Source organism: Gavia stellata, chromosome 6 (assembly GCF_030936135.1).
Source record: "Gavia stellata isolate bGavSte3 chromosome 6, bGavSte3.hap2, whole genome shotgun sequence".
Classification (NCBI taxonomy): domain Eukaryota; kingdom Metazoa; phylum Chordata; class Aves; order Gaviiformes; family Gaviidae; genus Gavia; species Gavia stellata.
This window is the reverse complement of record NC_082599.1, coordinates 18524637-18546699: the sequence shown is the minus strand read 5'-3', so window position 1 is coordinate 18546699 and position 22063 is coordinate 18524637. Positions and strand designations below refer to the sequence as shown.

Sequence of the window (22063 nt, the reverse complement as noted above, 5' to 3'; positions counted from 1 at the left end):
TTTTAACAAAAAAAAAAATCCTGCCAAATCCCCACCACACACCCCAACAATCAACATGTGAAATTCAACTCCATGTTTGCCATAATTAGGATAAATGCAAGATATTGAAGAGAAGGGGGTATTGCAAGTCTTCAGTGCTAATTGTGCAGAATTTAACAGTTCTAGACAGCAGTGTAGTGAGAACTTTTTACATTAAACATTCTGATTTGTCAGTTGGCCTATTCATTGTTCTACAAAATTTGTTTTTTGATTGCATTATAAAACTATGGTAGAAGAACCTATACTTTATTTTAGAATAAGTCTTTTATAAGGTTTCAGGTTTTTGTAAGAACAAAACAGTAAGTTAACAAGATTCTTTATGCCTAATGTTTTAATGTACTCTCATCTCTAGCTCTATACACTAGCATTAGATTACCTAGAAGACTTTTAGGCAGTTCTGTAGTTCATTATGATTGGTTAAGAAAAAGCTCAGATAGAAGCTTACTTGACCCTTGCAGCTGTTTGTTTCAAGGGATTAAAGCTTATCATCTTTAACAAGTCATACCACTGTAACTATTTTTTTTCTACCTTGAGGGGAATGTATTATACTGCAAGATGGGAACCAGTTGTAACCATTTGTAAAGGACTGAAGACCTAGAGCTGTTGTGGTGTTCAGTTTACATTATTTCCTAAACACATTTTTAGAGTATTTTCCTCAGCATGAAACTGAGATTCATTCTTTAAGACTAGCTTTCTTAAACCAGATTGCTAGAAATGGAAAAATAAATTGCATAAAATACCAGTGATTACTTAAATTAAGGTATTCTTCCTCCCCCAGTTTATATATTCTAACTATAGGCAGGAAAAATGCTAAAAAGAACTTATCATATTCAGAGAACATTGTCTATGGAAACTGCTTCAGTAATGTATTACATTTGATTGCTTGTACCTTATTCATGTAACATTAATTTCAGTAATATTCAACAATTCAGAAGTTTTCTGGAACTGAAGCCCTTAGCAAAGGGAGTGAGAGTCACTATGTGTTTTGCAACTTGCCAAGATTCTGTTTCACTGTGTTTGAGCTATCACATCTAGGGCTGGGATTTGTCATTCTGAGCTGTTAAGAATTAGCTCTCTTTTTAGTCCTTCTAGGAAACTTCCTTTTTCTCCACCATTCCCATTCCTTTCCCAGCTACCTGAGGGGACAGCAGGAAGCCTAGCAGACATTGCTTACTCCGAATTCCATCAATAAATCTTATCTTCCAGGAAGCAGGGCAATGAAGGGACAACTCACTCCCCCTGCAAGAAGGATCAGTTATGGAACTCAAAAGCCACTTGGCAAAAGTCACTAGCAAAATGCTTAGCTTTGGCACATGGCCACTGATTGGCACCACCATCTAGCACAAGTGATCTTTATCTAACAAGTACAAACCTGAAAAATAAAAATCTTTAGTAAGTCAGCTGAGAAATATACCTATGCAAAAAAAACATTGAAGATAATTTAAACAGAATTACCTACAAATAAACCTCTAAAACCTCACAGATGCAAGTTTTGTGTTGCATTTAAAAGTAGATTTAAGTATACTTCCCCCTAATTAGGATTTATAATACTGAATGTATGCTTGTAACTTAAGCTCTAGTAAAAATCTAAGATCTGGTTGTGAGTTTACAGAACAGTGTTAATTTGCAATACATTATAGTCTTTACTGTATAGCAGCTTCAGTATGAGTAATACTTGTTAGCTAACACACAGGTGATTTTTTGTTTTCTATCATCTGACATGAGTGAGCACAAACACACATACTCAGCATTTTCTATTTAAAACAAGTAATTGCTAAAATGTATGCTGTTCAGTCCATGTTAACACAGCATAAGTGGTTACAATGCAACAATTTAAACAGAGCATTTGTTTAGCAGACTTGCCTTAAGTATCCTTTCCCTACCCCATTTGTACAGGAAAGGATAATAACCAGTGGAACTACTGTCAGTCTCACATGCCACATCTAACTGAGTTAACTTGAACAACACTGTCTCTTTTAACCCTTCTTGGGATAAGATAAACAGAAGACAGACATTTCAATGCTGCATTGAGACTTCAATTTTCCACCTCAAATAGAAACATCAGTTTTGCACAGTGGATATATATTCAAACTGGTCTGAAAGGACTACTCCCAAACAAGACTGCCATCACACTGAACCACCAATAAGTAAGTTACAATTAGATACAAGTATCACGCATTTATGTCCTTTCCCTATTATATTTAACTGGGTAATAACTTCACACCTCCTAACTGGAGTTACTCATTGCTATTAAAAAAAGCCCCATCATTGCCAAGTGTTACTAGCTCCAAGAAATACAATGCTCTGGCCTCTTAGTAAGGTGCAGTGAGTGAGATAAGAAGTAGCATGAAGGCACTTGATACCAGCTAAGTTTCATACAGTAGTTTCACTTTAGAATAAAGGATACAATAATAAAAACAGACTGATAGCTTAAAACACACTCTAAATTTGGCAAGGAAACTTAGTTAAGACCAAACTAGTGTTATAGGACAGCCTGTAAGTGTGCAAAAACGTGGAAAAAACTCACTTGATGCTATAAGCTAAATCCAGATACAGTCAGGTGCTGAGCATTATTCCTAGCTTCAAAGTAAGAGGTATCAGTTTCATCATCCGGCTGAGGTATAAAAGGCATAGTTTGATTCTGTAGATTATCCCAGTCCACACCATGAAAGAGGGGGTGATGTTTCAGTTCTGAAACAGAAGTTCATGTAAACATTATAAACTTCATTTTGTCCAAGTCCCATCATCACGTTGTTCCCTCAATGCATGACTGTCAGTAGATTTGCTGTATTGGCAATACACAAAAGTGCAATGGGGTTTTGATTACCCCCAGCCCCAGTGGGATCAAACTATTGGCATGCCAACTAACCATCTTCCCCTAGAACTGGAGAACCTATTCTACACAGCATGGAGTGGATCAGAGGGTACCCTAGGGGCATTTCTCATGTTAGGGCACCACAGAAATTTTAAGCATCACTTCAAAGTCTGTTTCTAATTGTGCCAAAGTTTGTGCTGAGTAAACATGTGGGAGTCACTCCCGCCCTTCTGCACTCCAGGCCACCTGCCTTTTCCTAGCTCTTGGAGCCATCCTCCTCTGCTTTGTACAGTCCCCTTTGGCCTACCACCAGATACAGAAGTCTAAACACTCTTATGGTGAAGTTACCACAGACCACCAGATTCTTCTTTCCCACCCTGAAAGTGGGATAACTAACCAAGCTGCAAGACTTTGTGACTTAAGAACTCCTCTACCCTGTCCGTTCAGACCAGAAGGTGACTTCCTGGCACACAGGATCTGATGTGTCTTTTGCATAACCTGGAAACACCACTCCCTGGTGAAAGTGGCTTTGCTACTTTGATTCAATCCAAGAAAGCACCTTTTCAGCTGAGTGGGACACAAACCCATGTTTTTATCACCTGCACCACAAAAATCAGAAGCCAATAGAAAAAAAATAATAGGACAGGTAAAAAAAGAAAAAAGTCACATTTAGAAGGAAGTAAAAGTTTGACCAATGCAAACACTCGCTAAAAATTTTAATTCTAACCACATACCACAGGCTGATAGGCAGCAAGACATTAACACTTGCTTATTATTTCTATATTTCCTGATCAAATAACATAGGACAATATTAAAGTTTATTTTAGACAAAAGCAACAAATCAGAGCGTTAGTCTTCTAACAGCTTCAGCAACCATACACCCAGCAGGACACTGCACAGATCCATTATCTCAGAACCGTACATCATTCTGCTCTTAAGAAAGTTCTCATGTACTGAAAGCCGTCTTCAGCTGAAAAGGTGAGCAGACTTCATTGCCTTCTTCCAAAGAGATATTAATGTGTACCATAGCCAGCAGTCAGCTCCTGCCCATGTCTTTGAAGAAGGGGCAGGGGGTGGGGGGTGTGTGGAATCAAACCTAAACTTTGGATACCAGTGTTCTCTGCCAAATGCTGCTTTAAAGCTTCTCTTATCCGGAAAGACTGAACTCATAGAAGCACAGCACTAGGACATGACATAACTGGGATTTCTCAGTAAGTTAGGCTTCACACTGGAGAAAGAGAGAGGGAGAGCCTGTGTGTGGGGAAGGGGAGATGACTGTGATGGAAACTCCATTACAATAAAGAAAATTAATCGTTGTCCTGAAAGCTACTTGTCCAACTTCACTTCAGTGGCCTATAAATTGGATAAAGAGATCAGATACAGTTAAAGGTCCTGAAAAAAAATTAATTTCCAAGAATTTCAGACTGAAAGAAACCATTATGTCATCTAGTTTAAAATTCTATGCATGTCAGGCAACTAGATTTCAGCCTATTATCCAGGAATAAAGACAATAACTTCTGTTTAACTAAAACACCTTCAAATTAAGACATTAGATGCTTTTTGGGAGACATTGAAGACCCACAGAATTCCCTGTTGACATCATGATCTTCATTTAAAACTGTGTGCCTTCTCTAATTTGAATTGGCCTGGTTTCAGCCTCTAGCCTTTAGCCTCTTTATGAGTAAGCATTCCCATAATAATTTCCTTCTCCAATTGATTTCTTGGGCAGTTTTCTCATAAGATTTCTTCCTCTTTTTCCAAAACATCTCACTCTAAGCTTCCTTCATGTTATCAATTTTTCTTATAGAAAAATAGAGTTGCTGTTATAACAGCAAATATCGAAAGTTCTACAAAAATAGCAGAGACTTTGTACAGTATATATTGCCTAACTCTGTGTTCCCCTCTACATTAAGTAAAGACAGGCTGATTCCTAAGAAAAAATCCTTTGAATTAACTTTTGTAAGATGCTTCTCTCCCAAATTATAGGCATTTAATAAAGGTTCCTGAAATCAGTTAGGTCATAAACTCCAAATACCTGTTATGAGTTACATAAGAGTGAACTTTGGTACATCAGATGTCCAACACTAAACATCCATAGCAAAACAGCATTAAAGCAAAACAAAAGTTCAGTTAAAAACCACCACACTCCCAAAAAATTTCCTCATATAAAAGGGTGAACTCCCAGAAGAACTACAGAAAATACCACAACTTAAGTGTTCTGGCACTATACATGGAAGCCGAATAGGCATTAAAGTTTTAGTCTAAGTTTCAGAAAGAGGACATGACCACTTGGAAATTTTTAGTTAGTTGCAGAGAACACAAGAGAATTTTAATACTAACCCTTCAGTCCAGCTCTCTTAGTACTGTCAATTGTTAGAAGAATATCTACTGCATTTTGGGCATTATCAGACAGCTTTTCTTCACCCTCAGGCCAGGGAATATCTACGGACAAAGATGCAGATGAGTTGGTAACTCAAACCATAAAACAAATGTTGGAAATACATACTTTCCCTGATTATTGAAACAGATTACCTCTTTTCAAAATATTTTGGAAGACTTGTGTTGGTGTTTCATCATTGAATGGTGGAATTCCAGTTAGAAACTCAAACAGACAAACTCCAAGGGCCCACCAGTCTACAGCAGAACCTGATAAGAGAAATCCAGGTCATTACACGAACACAAAGGTTTAATGATATTTGCAAAGATTTGAAGATTAGCCATAGCAGAAATTGAAGACTGTTTAAGTCCTGCAAAATTTCTTGGCAATTAAGGAAGAAACAAAGTAAGTTGTACTTAATAATCATGCAGAAGATTATAAATATATTAAAGGGCTCTTTAAAGCCAGTCTACTCCTTAGTTCATTATAGGTAATACCAGGGTTTACTGATAAAAGCAAGGGGGCTCTTAAGAACAATCTAATTATCAACTCCCATCACAGAGATCCAAGAGCTGACTTCTCCAAGAGATTGTTTTGTGATAAGAAACAGTTGTCTTTAACAACTGCTCTAGAGCCTGGATGAATGCTCCATGTTGTACCCCATATCTTTCTCTCAGTTCTTTGAAAAGACTCCAAGAATTTTAACTATTGAACTTAGTTTTCATTTGTCTAAACTTATGTTAAAATATCAAAGACAGCTTGCAGAATGAGCCAGCATGCAAGAAGCTGGACTTACTTTCCATTAAGGAAAATGTTGGTTTTCCACATTCCAGTTTTTTTTTTTCCAGACCCATCTTGTTAACCCACATAAAAACAAGCAGGCAAAGCAATCCTAGACACCCCTGCATGCATTCTAAGCTTTGCACATCTTTAAGCCATGCCCACTCAACTGTATAAAGAATAGATGCCGCACTTGCTGCAAGAAAATCTTTGAAAGAGAGTAAGTGTAGTTTTTCTTGGCTTTTTTGGCATATAAAAAAATCAAGACACCTCCAAGTTAAGAAAATAAATGTTTTGAGCCATTTCAAAAGGACTATTGTCTAAGTTTAGAAATGCTGAAAACCGAAATGTATAACTAGTATTCTAATGCACTTTTAGCAACTTTTAGAGCAGTAAGAGTGCCCCACCAAGCTGAGCATATCAAAGCAGTGAGATCACATCCACTGTTAGAGGTATGTGGATGTTCAGATAAAATATTCCCAGCTTCAGTGAAAGTCTAGTAAGATCATAACTCTGAACAATGTAGTAACACAGGTTTCAGCAGCAATTTTTCACACCCAAAGTTTAACTAAAGATTAGATTAACTCCTACCATATCCCTGCTAAATCACATCTATCAATATTTGAAGAAAGAAACAGAAATACCAGGTCTTGAGCATCTAAGCCTTCTTCACCCATACATAAAATAATTCAGACTGATAGCATAAAGTGAAAGGAAGCAATGAGAAGTGTCTCTGGTTTACTTCCTGTTACACAATGTCTTTAAGAATGATGACTTTAGTCCTGAAGTATAGGCTTAAGTGAGATTTCTGATAGCCTAGTCACAGTGATACTGATGTTTCCTGAATCTTTTGTGGAAGCATCACACATCCTTATGTGCAGTGTATATTGGACATATCTTTCTGTACAGAAACATTGTTCACCCAAAGAGTTTTCTTGGAAATTGTGATCTAGTTATACTTTGACTGTTCACAGTTATGCTGAACACTCCATTTCTGCACAGTATATAGTAAACTCAGATCAGAGTCCCCACATAGACAACGAAGCAAGAACATTACAATCATTGCAAAAACCCTAACAAAAAGAAATATCAAATATGATTTTCTGAAGGCATAGGAATACAGATTTTTCTTAAGGTAGTAACAGTAAAGAAAGATAGCAATGTTAAATCCAAGTTAAGAACAGAAACAAAATAGTTTTGTAACTTGATTATAGTTTAGGATTACTATAGGCAAGCTTAGGAAGTGTGGGTAAAATGAATGGATAGTGGGGTGGATTGAAAACTGGCTGATAGACAGAGCTCAGAGGGTTGTGATTAGTGGCACAGAGTCTAGTGGGAGGACTGTAACAAGTGGTGTTCCCCAGGGGTCAGTACTGGGTCCAGTCCTGTTCAATATATTCATCAGTGACCTGGATGAAGGGATAGAGTGTGCCCTCAGCAAGTTTGCTGATGACACAAAACTGGGAGGAGCGGCTGACACACCGGAAGGCTGCGCTGCCATTCAGCATGACCCGGTCAGGCTGGAGAGTTGGGCAGAGAGGAACTTTATGAAATTCAACAAAGGCAAGAGCAGGGTACTGCACCTGGGGCGGAATAACCCCATGCATCAGTACAGGTTAGGGGCTGACCTGCTGGAGAGCAGCTCTGTGGAAAGGGCCCTGGGAGTCCTGGTGGACAACAGGATGACCATGAGCCAGCAATGTGCCCATGTGGCCAAGAAGGCCAATGGCATCCTGGGGTGCATCAAGAAGAATGTGGCAAGCAGGTTGAGGGAGGTTTTCCTCCCCCTCTACTCTGCCCTGCTGAGGCCGCATCTGGAGTGCTGTGTCCAGTGCTGGGCTCCCCGGTTCAAGAAGGACAGGGAGCTACTGGAGAGGGTACAGCAGAGGGCTACAAAGATGATGAGGGGACTGGAACATCTTTCTTATGAGGGAAGGCTGAGAGACTTGGGTCTTTTTAGTCTGGAGAAGACAGGACTGAGGAGGGATCTTACCAGTGCTCATAAATCCTTAAGGGGTGGGTGCCAGGAGGATGGGACCAGTCTTTTTTCAGTGGTGCCCAGTGACAGGACAAGAGGTAACGGGCACAAACTTGGTCATAGGAAGTTCCATCTAAACATGAGGAGGAACTTCCTTACTTTGAGGGTGGCAGAGCACTGGAACAAGCTGCCGAGAGAGGTTATGGAGTCTCCTTCTCTGGAGATACTAAAAACTCGCCTGGGTGCATTCCTGTGCAATCTGCTCTAGGTGAACCTGCTCTGGCGGGAGGGGGGTGGGGTGGGTGGGGGGTTGGACTAGATGATCTCCAGAGGTCCCTTCCAACCCCTATCATTCTGTGATCACAACTACATTTACAAGCAAGTTGACAACACCAGAAATATTTAGTCAGCAAATGTTTTGAGCTCTGAAGCCAGAAAACCCTGGCTTCACTGAAGGTAATGGGAGATTTGTCATTTCCTGACATAAAACCCAGACTCTGCAAGTTACCACTGAAGAACTGAAAACACTCAATAATTGCATGGAAATTGCCTCGCAACCAAGTTTCACATTGTCTAAGTAGCATTGATTACACTTCCAAACTATTATCCAGCTTTAATACCTGCCAAATAATCAGGATTCCTAAATTGAAGTGCAAAACAACAACTACATATGTTTAGTAATTTTAGTAGTTACAGTTAAATTGTTACATTAACTAAAACAACATGAAGAGATTTATTTTGGCTGCATATAGCAGAATTTTGTTGTTCTACAGATTAGTAATCACTATTTCTCAATGAAGATCTCATCTCAATTTTCCTATTACTATTGGCTCTACAAAATATAAGTATATTTTTTAGATGGAAATAAAATGTAATTACAAATAAACAAATGTGTCAGTGATACATTCAATTTATTTTTTGTTAATGGTTCTTGCAAGTTAGCAGGAAAATTTCAGACTTTTTGTTGATCTCAGTGGAGTTCAGGATTTGAGCCAAAGAAATTTATGCACTTCAAAGTTGTGCTATTTTATTTTCTTACAGTATTTTGCCAAAAAACTTGATGGCTACTTATATGGAAGATTCTGCCAGAAGTCTTAAGTGTTTCATGAGGTCACTCAACTCAATAACTGATTTTAATGCAACTTTATAAACTTGTCTGGATGCACGTAACACTTTAATATCCATAAACATGGAATACATTCTAAGAATAATTGGAGGCTTAATCCTTTCATACTAAAATTCACGAAGTTCCCCCTCCCCACAGAATCTTTAAGTACACTCAGGATGACCAAGTTGTGATTAAGCCACATACAAGTCTCAGGCTGCTTAAACACAGCTTCCAAAGCATTAGATTAGCAGCAGGCAAGACTCTGCTGGACAGTCAAAACCTCCGGTCATGTGAAAAAAGTAAATGAAAGGAGCTGTTGAAGCAAACACAGCCATCTATGTTGGCAAAAGCTAAGCACTAGGTATTTTTAAAGAATTCACTATCATATTACTTGAAGGGTTTAGAGCTCTAGAGACACTTAGAAATGTAAATATGTCACAGTTCAAGTATCTACAAACTCCATGGTTTGTCTATCTTACCATGAGGCTTTGTCAAAAGCAGCTCAGGTGCCAGGTAGTCTGGGGTCCCTAGGATGCGTTCACCTTCTACTGGGGCAGCTCCTCTTCTTACGCTCTTTGGAGTCCTATATGGTGTGCCAGCATCTCCCTGATGAGGTGTCTTAAAAGATGCAATAAAGATTTCAGGTGTCAAACAAAACCAGCTGAGAAACCCCCATAGCCATTACTAAACCTGAAGATAACAGTTGATACTTCAGTTCAAGTCAAGAACATGTCACAAAATGTACATATGCTGAAAAAGTATGTGTTGAATGTTCTTCCATTTCTTTATCTTGACCATTTTGAAGTATAAAAAGTTAATTAATGACTACTCTTTAAGAAAATTTTCCCTAAGTTCTTCCTCTAGTATCAAATCCACAAGCAGTGTCTCAAAAAAACCAAACCACCCAAAATTAAACTCCTCTTTCAAATTCAAATCTGAAGATAACCTACTAAACAGAATGTCAAAATAGCCTTCAATTTTAGCACTGAGTTCTTAATATTAGCCAATGAAAAGCAAGCATGTATGTCAAATACCCATAAAATAAAAAGGAGAATCCCCACTTTTCTCACATACTGCATACCAGATGTACTCAAAATATATTCAATGAGCCCTTTAATTTTTAACCTGTATCCTATGGGTTGCATAATGCCGGCAGATGATTTTCTGCTCAAGTTAGACTTAGTGAATGTTTACCATCTACACAAACCTTCTCAAAGTAATTTGGGACATTATTTGAACATAAAATATGCAGGCTTGCAAAGAGATCAATAAATTCTCACAGCCAATAGGCTGACTGCAATGGAAGATTGCTTGTTATGACCTGGAGGTACTACTAAATTATCTTGCAGAGAGTCTCATTCTTTATTTTTCCATATATCCTTAATTCCCATATATCTAGTATAATTTTGTTTCCAATTTCATCTTCAGTGCAGCAGAGATGAATTCATTATCACTATGCCATAAAGGTTACGTAATCCACTATTAAAATAGAAAACAGGTAATCAGATCACAACGATGGGACTTTAAGAAGAATCACAAAGTACATAAAGAGGTATCCTCCTGTCCAAATCTAAGTTACAAAAACATATAATGCCACAAGTCATTTATTGCTCAGGAGATGAAGTGCATAGTATTGACTCCATTTCAGCTGAATGCAAGCTAAGTTTCATAGTCAATTACAGATTTATGCAGATCAAACAGAACCTAGCAATTCAGACAAAGACGTCAGAAAAAAGGCTTCCCCAAAAATAATGTCTTGAATGTCCCCTTTTGGTACACTAAATCATTCAACACACTGCTAGTTCTGTTAGCAAGCTTTAAATCCTACAACTAGAATCCAAGTAACTGGATAAAAGTCTTGTAAAGCTATGCCAAAATGAAACAGGAAACACTGAAAAGTATACTTTTACTTTTTCCACACTGGGACTCTAACTTACTTTAGGACAATAAGATTTTTACTTACTATCAGAAGGATAAAGGCCAAAGAAAAAACTTCATAACCTGCAAGTAGCTATTACTGTTCACGTTAATCTTTGTAATAGGCTCGTAATTGGTACTTGACAGTACATATTACACCATCACTTTCACCAGGATAAAAAAAGAAAATAGCAAGCACAATAGCAGTTACTAGCAGCATTTGCAGACCATCTCAGGAGGGATGCAAGATAAAAAAAGGGAAAAACTAATCAAAGACTCCCCCTTACATCAGGAAACCTATAATTACTCACAGTAAGTACCAGACTGCACTAAAAGTAGGATGAGACAAATAGCACAGGCTTTCTTTATCAGTTTACTGTAACAGCAAAGGACTTCTCAGAGAGGTGGACAGACAATGCATGTTGAGGCAAACCGATGGACATACAGTTATTGCTAAGCTCTTACAGAAATTATAATTTTGGCCACACAAGTGCAATAAGTGAAAGCCTGTCAGCAAAGGTCACTTTGACAGACTAGCTCAAACCACTTTAATTTTCCCTAAATTAACAGAAATAATTTCAGATCACTAATGTTTAATGCATGCATGAAGTTTCTACATGTCTCCTTACATACCTGATAGATCCTATACGGTCTTCCTTTCTGTAATGGAGTAATAGCTGTTGGGTAAGAGCCACTACAAGCAGGTGAAAGATCCATTATATCTAAGGAAGCCATGCTGCATGGCTCAGATACATTGGATATATTAATTGGACTATTATAACTTCGAAAAACAACAGCACTTTTTTTTAAGAGATTCAGTGCTTCCATCATCTTTTCTGAAGGAGAAGATACTGTGTCAAGGTAAGTTTCTTTCATGTGTTTTTGGTCATTATCCTTTCCTTGATGCAACAGCTTGTGGTCCTGGACAGCATGTCCTTCCTCTCCATTTTCTGAGGCATCTCGGGACTCTGGTGATGTTATTAGCATGCCTTCTGGTTTTGGTTCCTCAAAGGAGAGGTCTTTAACACTTTTGTCCAAATCTAAAAGCTGCTTTTCTAAATGGCTTTCTGTAACAGACATTTCAGCAAATGATAAGTCAGAATCTGCACTGAGGATGCCTACAGGTTTTCCATCGTCAGTGCCTAAAAAACTTGAGTTTGTGTACTCCTTTTTATCATCCTTTTCATAGTCTGCATCCAGATCACACATAAGATTTTTGGCTATAATTGGAGTAAGTGATTTTTCTGTTTGCTGGTTACCAATAGAACTCTTAACTTCTTCCGTGCTTTCGCAGGTGTCATGTAGGCATCCATCATCACAAAGCATTAAGGATTGAATTTCTGTTGTCAAACCTGTCCTTTTGTTTGCTAGAAATTCTGAGATCTGACAGCCACGTTTATATTCTGCATTGCTTTTTTTAACATAGTTAAATTCCTGACAAGGACTAGTGTCAACTAATTCAAAGCTTCTTTTTACACCTGGCTTTTCAAAAATTTCTTCCTCTTTGATAGTCTTGACAGACTCATTCTGACTTGAAGGTGACTGTTGTTGATTGGAAGTTTCTGCTGTTTCATTAGTCATCTCTCTTTTATTTATGAGGTGTTTTTCTTCCCAAATCTTATTTTCAGAAAGGCATTTTCTGACTATGCCTTTCACATCCAGCGTGGTCACAGGAGTATCTGTTATATCAGAATGTTCACTTCCCAACTTCTGCCTACTGCCAGAATCATTGCTGCTGATGGGAGAAATGGCAGACTCCAGTTCTTTTTTCTTTAAAACTTTAATACCTTTGCTATTCAGTAATTCTACATTTGAAAGGAGAGCTGACCCACTGTTACTTGTTTTGCCTGTTGTAGAACATAGTTCATCTTCATTTTGCTGCAAATGAGCACATTAAGTTTTGAGTACCAAGAAAAATAGGATTACAGCATTATAGAAATGTGTCCTTTAAAATACCTTATTTCCACTTCCACAAAGAACTGCAAATTGGTAAGCATTACTTATTTTTTATAACCACTAGTAGTGACAAGTGTGGCATGATACATTCAAAAAATTAAAAACTAAGTTAGGGATAATTTGATAATTTGACTTTAAGAACATAAGCTTGCTAGAATACAATAGAAAATGCAATCTTTTTAAATGCCTAAGGATGAAGAAATATAGCAATTAAAGTGTATTTGCATTTTTATGTTAATAATTAAGCTACAGAAGTTCTCAGTTTCCAAGAAACCCAAACTAAAGAACCCCATCATAATACCCTATGGCATATTATACTTCAGAGATGACAAAAGGAAGAAGTCTTATACTACTAATATTTTGGTAACACAATACTAAAATAAGGTTTTGGGAAATGGACAGATAAAACAAAGAGTTATAAATTGTTTTATACATAAGTTTTTGTGTGTGATCTAAATAGGAATCATGGCAAGGGACTAAACAGCACAACAGCATTTTCTTTTCAGTCTGTATTTCTACAGAATTCACTAACAGTTTAAAACAGGAGAAAGTATTTTGTATCAGTATAATTACTGGTGTTAGGGTTTTGTATCAACTAACCTTCAATAATATAAACCTTAAACTTTTTCACTTTAATAGCTAGTAGAAGTTTGAAGTGCGTTTTGTTATTTTTCCTCAAGTTCTGCCTTTTAAAGAAATTCTTTTGTCTGCATGCTGAGTTAATAAAGCTGTAGGGAGCTTTATTATTGTCAGCTTCCAAAGAGCCAGTGCTCCCAGCATTGCCCACCTTGTAAAGAATAGGGCTAAACCAGTGCTGTCCAGCAGAAGCCTTCTCTTTCATGCTTTTGCTGCAGGCTAAATGGCATTTGCTTTTCTTGTTATGTTGCACAGAACTACTATTTGTTTGAAGAAAAAGAAAGAATACTAGTTTGATCCAAAAACTCCTACTCAAAGATTACAAAACCTGCTCCTTATCCTGTAGGAAGACTTCTCTACAGTTGAAATAACAGGGGGAAGTAAGTAGAGGAGATCTGCAACAGTGCATATACAAGTACAACCTAATTTTCATTTATAGTGGGAAGATGAAACAGTCCTGACCTCTACATCTTTCTCCCACCTGGGGCTGCTGCAGCATTCTGATTCCATACTGGACAGATATGTGTGTGACTGACTACCAACACTGGAGGTACCAAACCTTTTTCTTGACTGAAGTAGAGTAGGAGTTAAACTTCTCACTGGCATCATAGGAGTTAACTGGGAAGTATCAAGACCTTGAGAGAAAAAAATAAAATCAAAATTTGATACAAATAGGCAACATATATTAACCAGCTTCACACTATGTCAAGCTTTCATATCAAAGGAAGTTATGGAAAGTTATCCATGACATCATAATTTCTCATCATCTTTCCTTCATAGCCAATTCACTCATTTTCTGAAGTAGGGACTTGCCAAGAATTTAAAAGCAATTGAACATTAGCACCATAGCCTTCTTCCTCATTTCACATTAGAAATGAGAAAGCAGCAAGATAAGACAATTTAAAAGGCTTAGTATACTTACATGTTTTGAATAATTTAGTTGAAAGAGGAGTATTTTCCTTTTGGACCATAGGTAAGGGAGAAAACACTCCATGCAGACTGTCAGATGATTGACTTGAATTGCACCCTGGCATTTTCATTCCAACAGGAGTATACTATCACACAGGAAGAAGCATAGTTAAGAAGTTAATGGATCCTGAACAAAACATCCAGGATTGAGAGTGTAACTTCACACGTTCTTTATTACATTTGCATTGGAGCTTAGCCATGCCCGTTTACCAAATTTTCTGAAGCACAGCTGATAGTCAGCAATTTGAAATCTAGTCCAAGGTAATCACTTCAGAACTTCAAGGCACTGGAAACGTAGTAAGTCATTCTACCAGCTGGCAGAAGAGGTGCATGAATAACCTTATCACTCCTATTATTACATTTACGATGATAAGTAAACTAAAAGAATGAAGTACTTCAAAGACAGTGAAAATTACTTACAAAGCCCAGAGAACTGATGAGAGACAGCAATTGTCCTGGAGTACGCGAGTAGTCTTGTTTTGGTTTTGCCATTGATGGTGTAGTAAGAATATCTATCATATTTATCTCTACAAACAGACAAAAAAATATGAAGCTGGTCAGGTTTTCCTTTTGCTATTAAATAAGCAAGATTACAGGTATTTACTTAAGTTTTATCAAGAGGGAAAAAAAATAGTCATATACCTAACAAATACACAAAAGAAGCCACCAAACTCAAGAGAAGACATACCCATACATTCTTATTCAACACAAACTGTTTCTTCCTGTACATCCATCATAAAATTACAATTTATAAATACAGAAACTGTAAAAGTCCAATTTCTTTTCCAACATATTATGTTTTAAGTGTTACATTTTCTAACTTGATACCAGCTTTGGTTTTTAGGTAGCAATTCCAGCCTGTGGGCTAAGATGGTAAATTTGATGCAAAGCCTGCCTTCTCTCCCAAAGGCATCTCAAAAAAGCTACAGACGAATTTTTCATAGGTTAAAATTTAACCTTAATACCATTTTTTTGCTCACTAGAGGTAAGTAGGCTTATAGCTTACGTATCACATTCAACTAGAAACAATAATCTATCCCATTAGAACTTATCAAGTAAAGCAGTGTATTATAGAAAATAACAGTATACTTAGGATTTTCCTCTATACTCGTAAAACCATGAATCAGAAACACCATAGACAACTCTGAATTTCTACATTCCTTTAACTGTATAAAAAGGAAGGATGTACCCACCAGCAGCTGTCTCAAAAAACTAAACTGGTGCTGTGCAGCATTTGTTTGGCTGATATGGCTAAGGGGTTGGAGGTGCAAACTAATTCAGGAACTGGCTATTCACCTGCAGCCTGTTTCCTGTGCCAGACAGTCATTTGACTATTCAGCTATATTTTCTGCTACTTGAAAACAGTATGTTCATATGCTAAAGCACTTATTTATCATCTTCTGTTAGGGACTCACCACATCCCCCTGTCCCTCACATTAATGTCTGGAAGGTCCCAGTTCAGGATGGAAATTAATATATACAAGGACAGAGAAACATGAACTTAAGGACAGAAATAGCCAGAGAAACACCAAGAAAAAGCCAGAATTATTCATTCACCATTTGAATTCTCTTAGTGGACTTTATAGAAAACTTTGAAATCCATACCCCTAAAGAGAAATGGCTCTAGGTTATATCTCATACACCCTTGTCCCAAAGAATAAATATTTAGCTTCTGAAGTGCAATGCATAGAGCAGACCCTTTAGTAGCATGTATCTTATCTGTACTTAGCTACTAGAAATCAGATATTAGGCCAACATTTGGGCTTATTTAATCACAAGCTGTCCTCTACAGGGACATAAACCATTTAAGAATATGGGAACATGACACAAAAATACATTCTAATACAACCAAAAGGATAGAGACAACTCTTACCTCTGTTCAGAGTAACTCTGGAAAGCCCAAAGTCTGTCAACTTTATATGGCCCTGATTAGAAATGAGCATATTGTCTGGCTTCAGATCCCTGAAGACATGAATATAGTTGAAGTTAGCAAAAAGATAACTGAGCAATATTACGAAAGTTAACTGACCAGAAACACTCAACACAAAACATTGATTATAGCTGTTTCTCAGTAACATCTATTAGCCAGCAGAAGATTCCAACTGGAGGAATGCACCAGAACAATTAAACATATCTAGCAGTAAATATTGTACAAACATCTCAGGCCTTGTAAAACCACCATGCATGTCAAGAGAGTTGCGCATTTTGTGTTTCAGCGGGTTTAACAAGTGTTCTTCATAAGTACTACCATCACAACATTTACTAATGTGTAGCTCCTACACATGACAAACCTCTAGTAAATTTTTTCACGTGTTCCCTGTAGCACTACTGAATGCAGCAAAGAACTCTCACTACAGGGGGAGCATTAGTGTAGTCAATGTCCCTTTGTCCTACAGTTACATGCTTGCAGTATCCAGACAGTCATTTAAAAGCCAGAGGGACAGGGGACCTAGAAGGCAGCACAGCTGCTAACGCACCACTGTGCTGGGGGAAGAGCATGCAGGCAGGGGAAAGCAGTGTATATTTGTCTGCTTAACATATATGGACAGATTTTATTTTAGGTGTTGTTTCATGACATTGCTGCAGTGTACACATGCAAAAAGAGCTTCCAGAAACTCTAGCAAATGAGATAGCTGTTACTATGAAATGGTAATTGGTTACATGTTTGAGTGAAAAATTAAAACCCTAAACTACCAAATACTTATTTGCAAAGAGAAAAAAAAGTACGTTTTACCTGTGGATTATCCCATGCCTGTGAAGATAGTCGAGAGCCAATGCTGCTTCAGAAATATACTTAACAGCCATTTCTTCATCAAAATATCCATAAATATGGAGAAGAGATTTGACATCTCCACCAATAAGGTACTCCATCACCTGCCATTCAAGTGTTTTAAATTTAACATTTTAAAAAACACATTTCAAATTTGCAAGTAAAATATAAAATAGCTTTCACCCCTAAGAAAATATAACTTCAAAGAGTGGAAGCTGATAGAAGTTTCATTGTGCTAACTTCATTTCCCACACAATACTTTTCACTTGGGTAAAATAATTAAAGCCTCAGATGACAGAGGACATGAAACATTCTCTTTTAATAGACCATTTCCTTATTTTATAGTATTTGCCTAGCCTATTGACTATTTCTGTAGTCAGCTCTCAAATAACTACTGCAGTCAGCTTTTGAATTAACTTCTGAAAGCTTTCTATATTATAGAAAATAAACTGCAAAGCACTTTGTGAAACTCAAGGCCTGAAGCCAAAGACACCTGTTCTATACAAATTAAAATATCAGTGATCTCAAATGATTTTGCAAGCGTTTATACACAATAATAAATTCAGACCTGAGCCTTGTGAAATAAGTGCAAATTTCCAGAAATGTATACAGTAAGACCTACTGTACATTTAAGACCTAAAAAAGACTGTTTAATAATACACACATCCAAAACAAATTATGCAAACCCACACGTTATTATGGCCCACATCATATTCAAGATAAAAGAAAAGTCAGTGGGGCTTCAGAAATTCACTCTTCAATGGCAAGAATGAATTTATGGGGTTTTGGTCAAGAAATCTCACCAGTACTTAAATTCTAATATACAATACTGTTCCATATATATGACTCTACATCTCCTTTACAAATCCTTCACCCTGAACTCCTCTACTTCACACAGCAGTTAGAGATTCCAGGAAAACAAGCCACAAAATGCATTGTAGGAGTGCATAGCAACCTCACCTCAGAATTTAATCCAGCTGTTCATTGTGTGTGCTTACAGCAAACCAAACAAATTACGCTAGACCCTTTGCAGACAGTCTTAATCCATACTACCTTTGTGTGGACGCAATATATAAAACCATATTCAGGTCCTACCGTACTCCACAGTGCTCCATGTGGACTAGCACTTAGTTTTGCCACTCAGTTATCCTCTTGTCATCTAGGCCAACTAACATAATGAATTTTGAGCACAGGCAAAGAGCAAAACAGGTTTCCTTTAAGTGAGCCACAGGGTATCTTTCAGTCACTTGGATCCTGCTTGAACAAAATGGTTTCTTGTTTTGTTTTCCCTAAGATTTCTACATATTCCTAAAATAGATTAGCTATTAGAAAAGACTCTCCTGTAAAAGAAGGAAACACAGGTGGAAAGATCTCAGGGGAAAAGAAATATTACACTTGTTCGACCACTCTGAGAAAGAAGAAAGTAAAAGTGACTAAGGAATACCCACTCACTACCATAAAAACATGTTTTCAGACATGAATACAGTTCTGAGCTCCATTTTCAACGCTATGATAAAACACCACAGCCATTTTTTTTACTCACTAAATAGACGTTATTGGCAGACTGAAGTGAGTAGTATAAGTGCACAATGAAAGGACTTTTACTGAGAGCCAATGCATCCCTCTCTGCCTGGACCTGGTGAACCATGTTTTTGTTGATCATGTCTGCTTTTTTCATCACCTGAAAAACAAACCAAAGTCAAGTAGATAAACATTCTTTTCTTTGCTCAACCAGCAGTTCTTTAGTAAATTCTTTTATCTCCATACTTCAAACTTGCATACATATAAAGCAGAGCTATAACTTCATATACACACAGTATTTTAAATGACAGGTTATTAGAGAACCTTTTTCATTGCTCTTCTAGTTCAGTCCTGAATGGAAATCACACTACCAATATTTACTACAGTTGTACACACTGGAAAGAGTGTTTAGGCTGTATGTGAAATTAAGCTGCCTTGACTTAATCCTTTTATCCACAGTACACAACTCAGAACCAGGAAAAATTGTTCAATGCTTAGACATGCACTTGCTGACCAAGTCCTTCCATCTCTTCAGAGGCTGAGATATATGGCCTGAGGATTGAAAATACAGTGCAGGAGTAAGCCATCCCATCTTGATATCCTCAAGTGCAAGACTGCAACTATTCTAGCCTCCAATTCTTAACATTGCAGAGAAAGCAAGTGAACTTTTGCTTAATTTAAAATTCACAATCAAGTCACTCAACAAATATTTATTTCCTTGTGAAGAAGCATCAGAGGCATGCAACTCACAATGAAGAAATAACAAGCTTAACCATGAATTACGCCCTAATTCCTGTATTGAATTACCCCACTATATATTGATGCCCACTCAATATTAATCTTGAATAGAAAAACGCATAATAGCACAGCTGATTGGTACTTAGGCAAGCATTGCACACTCATTGGAAGCTTGCCCACCTTCAACATCTTTGGTCCAGATACGTACGATGATATTAAAGCAAGTTTAATTTACCCATTCTCTATGCAACACAACTGTAGAAAGTTGAGTCTACAGCTACCATCACCATTCAATAACAGAATTTGATAACATATAAAAATAGCAAGACATAAGAAGTGTAATTTGATACCTTCTATGTAAGTGTTGACCTTAACTGTAAAAACATTTAGCATATGTTAAATTCAGTAGCTTGAATAATCCATAAGTCTCACTGCAGTAGGGATAAAGGATTTACACAAAAGCTTTTAGGTCACAATACTTTCAATAAACTTGCATGAAATACTTAAGTAATGCAATTGAACCACTCTATATGCAGCACCTAAACTGCAGAAAATTAGTTTACACAGCTACCTTCACTATTATCAAAGTTGATAGAAAAAAAAATCCAAGACATACACAGAATGCATAGAACTACACTTTTAATAAGTGTTGACCTCAACCGTAGAAATATTTAGCACATGTCAAATGTTGTAGCTGTGAACAATCCATAAACTGCAACAGTGATCAAGGATTTACACAAAAGCTTTCGCCTCAAAATGCTTGTAATAAAATAATGTAAATAGACCTATACAGCTCTGAAGAGCAATGCCTATTTTCAATGACTGTTTTTATATTTCCTTTTCTTTGTGTACTATGCAGCTGGTTATAATCCTTTTAATCACAAAGTCAAGCTCGCACAAGCCATCAGTTTTTACTACTGACAAACCTAGTTTTTAGTCCTTTGTGTATCAACATAAAAAACGCAACTTTTTTTTTCTTAAGTGTGTGCTCAGCAAAAATCCTTTTTATAATTTGTTCTCTTTATACGTCTCAGAGGCAAGGCTTTTCATTCATGAACAAATGCGAGATCGCCCTCCCAGTGGCTGGACAGCAAGTATTATAAGTTATAGCAAGTATTTACAAGCAAGAAGCCAATAGCCCACTGACGCTTTGGAAGGCTTTTGGCACAGTTTCCTCGATATTTAAGGTACTTCTAAAAGCAGTTGTCGTTATCGCATGCCTCCTAACCAAAGCTTCCAGGCGAATAGGAACGTGAGGAGGAAGCTAAACACAGCTATCCTGCCAACTCATCTCCCAGGCACTAGGCTTCTGCCAGCGGATCAGCAGCTCCTCAAAAGCTCCAGTGCCGGAAGGCAGGGGGACTCATGTCGGGGCACCCCACGGGCCTTGGGGGCTGTCCTGCACGGGGCGTCCCCCTTCCCCGCACGGGGCGTCCCCCTTCCCCGCACGGGGTTAAACGAAAGCGGCGGGCGGCGGCGCCGCGACACCAGGCAACGAGGGGGCCCCCGAAGGCGGCAGAGGGCGGGGAGGCACCCCTCGCCCCACACGGCCCCTCACCTTCACGGCATAGAGCCTCCCCGCCTTGCGGCCCAGGTACACCTTCCCGAAGGCACCGCGGCTGATAGGTTTCACGATGGTGAACTCCTCGATAGAAGGGGGCCGGGGAACCTCGATGCGCCTCGGGCCGGCAGTTGTGGCGGCGGCGCCCCCCTCCTCCTCCGGCCGCGCCTCAGCCGCCGCATCCACCGTCCCCATGTCGCGTCCTAGCCCTGGCGGCCCGCGCCGATTCAAAGCGGCGCCCGCCCCGCCCCGCCGCGTCACCAGCCAACGGGCGAGCGGGGGGGGAGGAGGGCGGCGCTCTCGCGAGACCCTTCGTGCGGCGACCGTTGCAGCCGCACGGAGGCGCCTGTGAGGGCGGTGCGGAAGGCGGCGCTGGTGCGGAGCGCTCGGCAGCCCCACGCAGCCCCGCCTAGCCCCGCCTTCCGTGCGGCAGGCCGCCGCGGGCCTTGCCGCGGGCAGCCCCCTCGCTCACGCGTCCGGGCATGGCTGGGGCGCTTCATGTGCCCGCTCCGGAGCGCGGCCGCCGTCGCCGTTAGAGACGCTATGGCTGCCGTTTGCACAGGCCTCTGCGTGGTCGCGGCTGCCGTGGTGCCCGTCCTCCCGTCTCACCCGTGCGGTGCTGCTCCGGGTGGTATGTGGTGAGCAGTGTGCTCAGTTTTGCTCACAACCAGGAGGAGTTAAATGTTTGCTATTGACACAGGCAAGCTGAATAAAGTTGGCTGCAATGTTAGCTTCGAGGTTTGTGAGTGTTGCTCCAGTGCAAGTATTTCTGATAGGCTTTTGTCACTATTTCTCGCCAGACTGTATTGCCTCATTACAGCCTTCCCAGCTTGATCAGAAGGACTCCTTAAAAATTTCCTCATTCTCTTTATTGTATATAGCAATTAAAAAAAGCCCA

The 22063-nt window shown here is 38.8% G+C and overlaps 1 protein-coding gene across 1 annotated transcript; it reads right to left on the bottom strand.

The window, feature by feature from the left end:
- Nucleotides 1-2347: 2347 nt before the first annotated feature.
- On the bottom strand, nucleotides 2348-16534 carry MASTL (microtubule associated serine/threonine kinase like). The gene is made up of 9 exons (XM_059818588.1): nucleotides 16449-16534; nucleotides 14996-15102; nucleotides 14529-14661; nucleotides 14069-14241; nucleotides 11648-12892; nucleotides 9577-9715; nucleotides 5387-5500; nucleotides 5195-5296; nucleotides 2348-2730 (listed from the first exon to the last, which is right to left on the bottom strand). The coding sequence occupies exons 1-9, from the start codon at nucleotides 16516-16518 to the stop codon at nucleotides 2573-2575; spliced, it is 2241 nt and encodes a 746-aa protein (XP_059674571.1). The 5' UTR covers nucleotides 16519-16534; the 3' UTR covers nucleotides 2348-2572.
- Nucleotides 16535-22063: the final 5529 nt, after the last annotated feature.